We start from the raw sequence: 10,000 nt of genomic DNA, 5'->3' as shown, positions 1-10,000 counted from the left end.
GGAGGTGAGGGGCGGTAGTGATTGCTATACAGGCCTCAGCTTTCTTCGAGGGATCCCAGTAGGAATCAAACCCACAACCCTATCGGTGACCTGCTTCATCGACTGAACACAGCCTGGTTGCAGTAGCATTGCATGACGTTTGAATATGCTTCTAGTTTTAAATGCAATTTTACTGCAATATGCTGCAATTGTGTGATTCAATACTCAATAGTATGTCCCAATACACGACAGATATTCCATTTACACTAGGCCTGCACATCTCAAAATCTCCATCGCATTGTGAATAACTCCCACTTTGTCACTGGTTATATTTTCTTTTGTCTGTTGTGTACGTCTGATAAACCGAGAGGCCACAAAAGCTGTTCAAAACCTGTTGCATTATGCCAAAGATGGTTGTCAATTTGAAAATTCCTTTTTGGAGATACAAGATTTTAATCTACCAGCTCAGATACAAGACAAAGAGTTGCCCAGGCACTAACATCACATTGTATTGTAATGCAGTGAAATCCAATATGTAAACACAGGTGCTGGTATTTGGTGTTGTTTTCACTCTATCTATGTGCTTTAACACCTGCTCTAATCTCTAATCTGCTTTGAGTGGAGCCAGTGTCAAGTCAGTCAACACTGTGTTATTTAGCATAATAATCCATATAGAATCTAAAGATGATTCCCTGATGGGGAAAATAGAGGGGTATCCCTGCAGCGATGAAGGCATCACTGTGATAGAGGAGAGCACTTTAATGGACCTGCTAATTGAATTCTTTGTTGAAAGGTGGAATTGATAAGTGTATTTTGTACTGTCTTGTTAGTGGAGAGTGTTTGAATGCGAAAAATTGATAAACCATTTAGATCAGATAATCGTGTTATGTAGGCTATGCACATCATATGATATAAAAAAAATGCACGAGTAGTTTATAGCAGCAATACGTTTTGATGTACAGGTCACTAAAACAGTAATGATAGCATTGGAAGGTGGGTGTGTGTGTGTGTGTAAGATGGCTTTTAAATGCTCTCTAACAGAACATGACTAGCGTTACTGGAATGAAAAACTGGTCTTTCTCATCTGGGCCTTGTTTGCTCAATATATTGACTCTGTATGTGTGGATCTGTGTCAGTGTGTGTGGGTCTTCTCTGACGCCTTCTGTTTACTTTGTTTCAACAGCAATCACCTGACACTATCCCTGGGCCCGGTCCGAGCACTGGACCCACAGTACACAAGGTAGGGGAACCGCACACATGCACACACTCTCACACACACACACAGATGATGTCATCCCTTTAGTTTTGCTGTCGAGCGAAAGTGTGTTTGTTTAGCCCCAATACAGGTGACATCAGTGGGGATATTTACCTTGGGCTTTTTCCAAGCTAGGTGCGCCAATGGTGAAATGTAAACACACACACACACACACACACACACACACACACACACACACACACACACACACACACACACACACACACACACACACACACACACACACACACACACACACACACACACACACAGACCCACACACATAGTCTGTCATGTAATGACGTAATGGTGTGTACAGGATCATCATAACCAAGTTTGGCAAATACTTCAATACTCTGGAGAAAGCATTAGGACTTAAATGTCTCTACATGATGCATTTTTCTATTTTTCTTTTTCTCTACGATGATCTATGATGATATAAAAAATAAAATAAAATCTTAAATATGATGCTCAGATGCTGCTTAGTGGTATGTGGACCATCTTCTACCATGTTCCGTTAAGGCTCAATATATGATCAACATTAAATACGGATATGTACAGAGCCTTCTCTATACTTGGCATTCAATTCCTCCGTTCTTGTGCACGTTTTCTGAAAGCTTACGGATATGGACGAAACGGAGCAGTAACACACACATACCCACACACACACACACACACACACACACACACACACACACACACACACACACACACACACCCATGTACGCACGCACGCACGCACGCACACACACACACACACACACACACACACACACACACACACACACAAACACACATGCACGCTTTTGACTCTCTACTGCCCTCTAGTGGATGTATTGCTTCACATGATAGCATGATGCAAACAAACATGTAAAGGACTATGTGGGCATCTTTATTTTCGTGTGAAAAGGGAGCATAAATGATCCTTCAGTCCTATGCTTCAAAATCTTCAAATTTTTACAACTCATCTGAGCTTGCTTGTTTTCTCCCGCCGAACTGGCGTACATGTACGTTTCATTTTGTAGCAAGCATTTATTTTATGCTAGCATTTTTATGCATTGCCTCAATGGGAATAGCAACGAATACATAATAATGATGTGATACTTCATTGATCCCTGACCTGCCTCCAGCAAGGTCAGAGGTCAGGGTCGGCTACAGAACCGCATAGGGAGCAAGGGTCTGTCTGAGGTCAGAGACGTCCTCTGAGACTAAGTCCCACAGTCGCTGTTAAAATGGTGTCTTCCACGTCTTGCTGTGTGTGACAGCATGCACTGCCAACACAAGGCCTCCGGGGGAGAGCAATCAAGATGTCTTATAAGCTGGTCGGTGACAGCCAGCCGTGTGGCTCACAGGCTCCCTGCTGTCTTCAGTTCATTTCAAAAACAACGTTCAGATTAGATGCAAGTCATTTTAGATGTATTTATTCATTTGGTGAGACTGTCTCTCTGTATGATAATACAAACGTAATTTCATTTTGTTTGTGTGTGTGGTGTGGTGTGGTGTGGTGTGTGTGTGTGTGTGTGTGTGTGTGTGTGTGTGTGTGTGTGTGTGTTAGTCTTGCTCCCAGAGTTTTCCCTGTGCTGGACGAGCTGTGAGGAATGCTTTCCTCTCCCATGGACCGTACCCAGCTAAAGACAAGATACACCTGGCCAGAATCATACGGTACGTGTGTGTGTGTGTGTGTGTGTGTGTGTGTGTGTGTGTGTGTGTGTGGGTGGGGGTGGGGGTGGGTGGGGGTGGGGGGCTGTTTGGAGTGATTTTCAATATAATAAAATGCTGAAGAATAAGTGCACAGTATGTTTTCTATAATTTAATCTAGTGATAAAATTAGAGGTTACGGCATGACAATATTTTTCTGGCCGGGTTTCTCATGTAGTCTCGCTGACCAGCCTCCCCTCCCTACCGTGAGAGGAGTCTGGCGCCGCAGAAACAGGCAACTGGGATAAGCCCTCCCCTGCTCTACAGCTGCTCCCCATTGGAGCGACTGTTTCAGTCGCTGCCGGATGTCCGCTCCCGGCTTATTACAAGCTCTGTCATTGGCGCCGACCATGTCAATCAGAGCGGCTTCCGCTCCCTCCTCCCTGTGTGTCGCTGTAAATAGTGCCCTGCTGCCTTGTTGTGAAAACAACAACGCTAACTAGCTAGCAAACTAACGGCAGAAACCTACACGCTAGCTCGTTGTTACACGCTGAAAACGGCAAGTTAGATTGTTGGAAACTATTTTCCCAGGGCACTGCCGCTAAGCACCGCCCATCGCAATCCCACTATGGAGACCTGCGGCGCCAGACTCCTCTCACAGTAGGGAGGGGAGGCTGGCCAGCGAGACTATTCTCATGTGACCCACCCCTGTTGTACACTGACTCACCAGTGCTTTAGGCCTTTCCTGGTAAGCCAGTCAGGTTGTGTATGCAGAAAGAGGAGCATGTGACATAGATATTGTATAGCAATGCACAGCAAGGTTCTGACAATACATGCATACTGTATTTATATATAAATAATACACACACACACACACACACACACACACACATACACACACACACACACACACACACACACACACACACACACACACACACACACACACACATGCACGCACGCACACACACACCGGGATACCAGACGGAAAGAGTTCAGTGTTTCAGGGGAAAAGGCTTACGGAGAACTAATGAATAATCAATGGTTATTGATTTGATACAAAAGACGGGCTTTCTGCCAGGGGAAATGTTGTGTGTGTGTGTGTGTGTGTGTGTGTGTGTGTGTGTGTGTGTGTGTGTGTGTGTGTGTGTGTGTGTGTGAGTGTGCGCATGTGTGTTTCCGCAGGCATAGATCATCATTTGACATAGAGCTACAATTGTGTGTGTGTGTCTCTTACCACTGTGAGCTGAAAATGTGCGCGTGTCTTCTAACAGGCGTAGCTATGTGGGGGTGGAGCTGGTGCAGTGGCTGTGTGAGCAGTGTGTGTACGTGCGCTGTCGGACTACCGCCGTGCGCGTCTGGCAGGTGCTGCTGGAGCTGGGAGTCCTGCTGACCGGTAAAAAACTCACACACGCACACATGCATGCACACGCACATGCATGTGCACGCATAGATTGTATATACAGTACACAGTAACATGCCTGCAGGTTGTGCCAAGCTTCGAGTGCAATAATAATTAAATTAGCAACGATCTACAGTACATTTTCCTCCACCCGGAATCTTTCAATCAGCAAACTACAAAAATAGAAACAGAAAGAGACACATTCACTCACTCATTCACCTGCCGTGCATCTGAACCTCTTTTACACTGGGATAGTGACGGAGGGAGATAATGTTAGCACTAGAGCTGGGCTTTAGTGGACTGAGCCCCCCCCCCCCCCCCCCTCCTCTTCCGCATTCAGAGCTTAGCTCCTCCCACTAAGTACCTGTTGACACGTAAGATTGTAAAGTACACTGAACTTCCTGAGTAAATATCTCTCTAATTTCACCACATATTGACAGTGCCATGGTGTGATACATACAGTTTACATAAACAAGTACGTTAGAAAAATAATCTCCTCCAAATGAAATGATAAAGTGATGCGAGTGATGTGTTGCTCTAAGCTGTGTTGAAAAAGACTAGGTCCTTTCGAGAGGGTATACTATTTAAAGACAGGTCCTTTAGAGAGGGTATACTATTGAAAGACAGGTCCTTTAGAGAGGGTATACTATTGAAAGACAGGTCCTTTAGAGAGGGTATACTATTGAAAGACAGGTCCTTTAGAGAGGGTATACTATTGAAAGACTAGGTCCTTTAGAGAGGGTATACTATTGAAAGACAGGTCCTTTAGAGAGGGTATACTATTGAAAGACAGGTCCTTTAGAGAGGCTATATACTATTGAAAGACAGGTCCTTTAGAGAGGGTATACTATTGAAGGACAGGTCCTTTAGAGAGGGTATAGTATTGAAAGACAGGTCCTTTAGAGAGGGTATACTATTGAAAGACAGGTCCTTTAGAGAGGGTATACTATTGAAAGACAGGTCCTTTAGAGAGGGTATACTATTGAAAGACAGGTCCTTTAGAGAGGGTATACTATTGAAAGACAGGTCCTTTAGAGAGGGTATACTATTGAAAGACAGGTCCTTTAGAGAGCGTATACTATTGAAAGACAGGTCCTTTAGAGAGGGTATACTATTGAAAGACTGGTCCTTTAGAGAGGGTATACTATTGAAAGACAGGTCCTTTAGAGAGGGTATACTATTGAAAGACTGGTCCTTTAGAGAGGGTATACTATTGAAAGACAGGTCCTTTAGAGAGGGTATACTATTGAAAGACAGGTCCTTTAGAGAGGGTATACTATTGAAAGACAGGTCCTTTAGAGAGGGTATACTATTGAAAGACAGGTCCTTTAGAGAGGGTATACTATTGAAAGACAGGTCCTTTAGAGCAGAGGTTCTCAAATGTTTTTCAGCCAAGGACCCCTTACAAGATAGAAAATATACCGGGGACCCCCTCATTCTGATTTGTGATTTTGGGCTAAGCTTAATTGTTTGCACGGTAACGTGCTTGACTTTTAATTTGATAGGTTTGTTATTAGAATGTAATCCATGAACCATTTTAGATTTAAAGCATAAACTATGAAGATTTTGCAAAAAAATATATATCTATATATTTTTTTTTATTACATTACATTTACATTACGTCATTTAGCAGACGGTTTTGTTTTGTCCAAAGCGACTTGCAATATCACAATTTGTCAACAGTACAGAAAACCACTATGCAACACAATCAATGACAGCCAATATATTTTGATAGACTAGCACCATGTAGGAAGTGGTTTGAGAAGGAATAAGTAACATGTAGCATTTTTCTTTAATTAAAAAAAAAAACATTTTTTTTTTTTTTTTTTTTTTAACCTGAAAACTTTTCGCGGACCCCCTGGCAAAGTGCCACGGACCCCTGGGGGTCCGCGGACCCCCATTTGAGAACTACTGCTTTAGAGAGGGTATACTATTGAAAGACAGGTCCTTTAGAGAGGGTATACTATTGAAAGACAGGTCCTTTAGAGAGGGTATACTATTGAAAGACAGGTCCTTTAGAGAGGGTATACTATTGAAAGACAGGTCCTTTAGAGAGGGTATACTATTGAAGGACAGGTCCTTTAGAGAGGGTATACTATTGAAAGACAGGTCCTTTAGAGAGGGTATACTATTGAAAGACAGGTCCTTTAGAGAGGGTATACTATTGAAGGACAGGTCCTTTAGAGAGGGTATACTATTGAAAGACAGGTCCTTTAGAGAGGGTATACTATTGAAAGACAGGTCCTTTAGAGAGGGTATACTATTGAAAGACAGGTCCTTTAGAGAGGGTATACTATTTAAAGACAGGTCCTTTAGAGAGGGTATACTATTGAAAGACAGCCAGTGTCTCTTTGAAGAATGAGTGAACCTGATCCTCTTGAGGCTGTTGGACAGTTACTCACCTGCAGTTCATTGGCCTGACTAATCCACAGACACTGACAGTGATAGAGTTTGGCCTGGTTTTACTGTCTCATTCTTTTTTTCTCTAGAACTAAGAACTGTTGTCTACAAATTGTCCTTCCCTACCCGTCCACTACATCACATAGAACCAATATTCTGAGACTGCAGTGCACTGAAAAGTATAGTTTCCAAACTCTTGTAATTAAAGAAATCTGACGACAGCGCTGAACTCCAGATACTGCCAGCATCCAGTGTAGAGGAGTATTGACTTACGACGCCATGACACATTGTTTCTGTGCATTCTCTGTATCAATAGTGACATTTGAGCAGGACGGCCCGGCGGCTCAGTGGTTAGCCGTGTCGCCTCACATTATGAAAGACGTGGGTTTGAGTCCCAGCCCTACACTTTGCATGTCATTCCCTTGGGGTTTCCTCTGCACGCTCCGGTTTCCTCCCACAGCCCAAAGAAGTGCAAGTCAGCTGGAGTGGAGACTCTAAAGTGCCAATGCAATTTGAATATGAGTGTGTTTGTGTTGACCCTGTGATTGACAGGCCGCCTGTGCAGGGTCCCTACCTTCTACCCAAAACATGCATGGATAGGCTGTAGCCCCCCCTGTGACCCTGAAACACATTAACCAATGAGCTGCAAGCATTTGCTATTTTGCATCCTCAAATGAGTTTAACCAAATGCCAGAAAGGACACAAACTGGCATCAGTTGGGAGTTGTGACACACAATAGAACAGGATACAGTTATTGTTCACATTAATTTAGTGCACGCGTGTGTGTGTGTGTGTGTGTGTGTGTGTGTGTGTGTGTGTGTGTGTGTGTGTGTGTGTGTGTGTGTGTGTGCGCGCGCGCGCGCGTGTGTGTGCGTGTGCGTGTGCGTGTGCATGTGTGTGTGTCTTCTCCACAGTGGACCAACGGGTGGTGTTTGCAGACTCCAACTCTTACTACCAATTCAGCTTTGAGGAGTGTGACTCCGCCTCCTGTGAGTTCCGTTCCAATGAGGGGGAGTGGCCGGAGGCAGTTAGGCTCCTCCTACAGCTCGCCCCATATGTCCAGTTCCGCTCTGGGGGCGGGGCCAACACCCCGTAAGTAGAGTGCCTTTGTGTGATTGTGTGTGGGTTCACTCCCCAATCCTTCCATTTGTGTGTCATTGTCATTCACATAGATACAATCAATTCCGACGATACAGGCTGCCATCAACAGAGGATGGATCAACAGACAGACAGACAGACAGACAGACAGACAGACAGACAGACAGATAGATGGATTGATGGATAGCTAGATGTAGATGTGTTTGTACTAGTAATCTATAGTGTAATTACGAGCATTGCGCATTGACACAGTCATCACAGGGGGGTTAGTCTCGGCTCCCAGACAGTTGCAGAGCTCCGCCTACCAATCGTCTGGGAACTCCTTGTCAAAAATAGCTTTTTGAACGGTGGCGAGTATGGCTGCTAACAAACCTACGCCCCTTTGTCAGGTTACCGTAAATGACACTCTCCCCGCATTCTCCTCTGTAGTGAAACAAATACAGCGAATCACTTTGTAACACAGAGAGAGCTTTTTAAAACAGTGAAAATTTATGTCCCGAGCAACGTTACACCATTTAAGTCCATTTTATCCGTTTACAAGCACACGACTTCTGCATGTCACTGCCCCTTCTGCACGAAGGGCCGCTCTAAAGACTCTGGATTGGTTCTGTGACGCATTTTATTTTATTTTTTTACTCTCAAATCGTTTCCACCCAGTTTCAACAAGCAAACTGTGAGAAAGTAGATTTGTCATCATGTGCTGGATGACTTCATTTGACCAGAGGTAGAGGCGTGTTCCACTGGCTCAGTGTTCCAGTCAGTTGTTTGTCTGATAATTTACTGTGAATAGCAAACTAATACACACTGACACATACAGCATGCACACCTTCACACGTGCACACGCACACCCACATACACACTCACTCACAGGATCTTACACAAATGACAGTGAGAAAACTCATCTCTATTCAGTGTTTTAAATCCTCAATCTGGTTATGTGTGAGACATCTTACATTCACGCAGGCACACACACACACACACACACACACACACACACACACACACACACACACACACACACACACACACACACACAGAGAAAGAAAAAAGACGATGCCTTCACTCTCAGATATGCGAGATGGGTTTACACACACACACACACACACAGACACACACACACACACATACAAAGTGTCAGCCAGACTTCCTGCTTCTGTGTCTGGGATTCTTACTGAGGCTGCTACTGAACTCAATCTGCCACTCAGAGACAGAGAGAGAGAGACAGAGAGAGAGAGAGGGGGGGAGAGAGAGAGAGAGAGAGAGAGGGGGAGAGACAGAGAGGGAGAGATAGAGAGAGGGAGAGAGCGAGAGAGAGGGGGAGAGACAGAGAGGGAGAGGGAGAGAGAGAGAGAGGGAGGGGGAACATGAAAAATAGAGTCATGAGAGAGAAGGAAGAAGAGCACATGTCAAGGCATTCATCTGTGTGTCGACTCCAAAGGTTCATTTACAGAGAGGGAGAGAGAGGGGATGTTAACATACCAGAGATGCTCCATTATAGAGATGCGTCACCGCAGGCTCCGCCAATTCTAACAAATGGTAGCAGCAAGCCTCCTAAGTGGTCACGTGGTCACCTCTCCCCTGAACTGTTGTGAGAGGACTGTGCCTGGTGACGCAGGGTTAGTTCTGACCTAGGAACCTAACTTGAAATAGAGATTGTGAGTTTCCAAACTCCACACAAACCACACATATGAAAACAGAGCTGCCCCTTGTTAGCTCAATATAGTTGTAACTAAGATATTCAATGAAAAAAGTAATTTTTCCAACCACAGATTTAGCTACTATATCAACGAGCTTTAGCTAATCGCTCTCTGCCAAAGTGAGTTCCTGTTGCCAAATCTTGCGAGAGTGTGTTGCTGAGACAGAGACAGGTCTTGAACAATTTCAATTTTCTCCTGATCTGTCTGTCTGAAAAATGCCATTTTATTGTCTTAATGTTCAGAAGATATGTGGCTTCGGAAAACGGGCCGGATATTTAGTTTGATGACTATGGGGGTGAAATAATCGTCGTAATCTGAGATCACGTTCACTCCTTCCATTGACTCCAAAAGACTCAGACCTGCTGAAAGTCTCCTAAGTGGACGTGCCCGTGGAAAACCATGGGCAAAAACCCAGGTATCAAAATGACAGGAAGTGAGTTGAAGTTGGGGTATCTTGCTTGAAATCCCATCGTCATTGGTCATACTCGCTGATATAAATGCAGGATATCAGCAGGGTCTTGAAAAGTATTA

The 10,000-nt window shown here is 44.3% G+C and overlaps 1 protein-coding gene across 1 annotated transcript in view; it reads left to right on the top strand.

Moving 5' to 3' along the window:
* The window catches only part of rapgef5a (Rap guanine nucleotide exchange factor (GEF) 5a), a 67,977-nt gene that overhangs the window by 9,061 nt on the left and 48,916 nt on the right, over positions 1–10,000 (top strand). The window contains 4 exon segments of the mRNA XM_083645839.1: positions 1,163–1,219; positions 2,790–2,896; positions 4,147–4,268; positions 7,589–7,766. Of these exon segments, the coding sequence (XP_083501965.1) occupies positions 1,163–1,219; positions 2,790–2,896; positions 4,147–4,268; positions 7,589–7,766 (464 nt within the window).

This window comes from Poromitra crassiceps (genome assembly GCF_964638095.1).
Source record: "Poromitra crassiceps genome assembly, chromosome: 11".
NCBI classification, from domain to species: domain Eukaryota; kingdom Metazoa; phylum Chordata; class Actinopteri; order Beryciformes; family Melamphaidae; genus Poromitra; species Poromitra crassiceps.
This window is presented reverse-complemented; position numbering and strand designations above follow the sequence as displayed.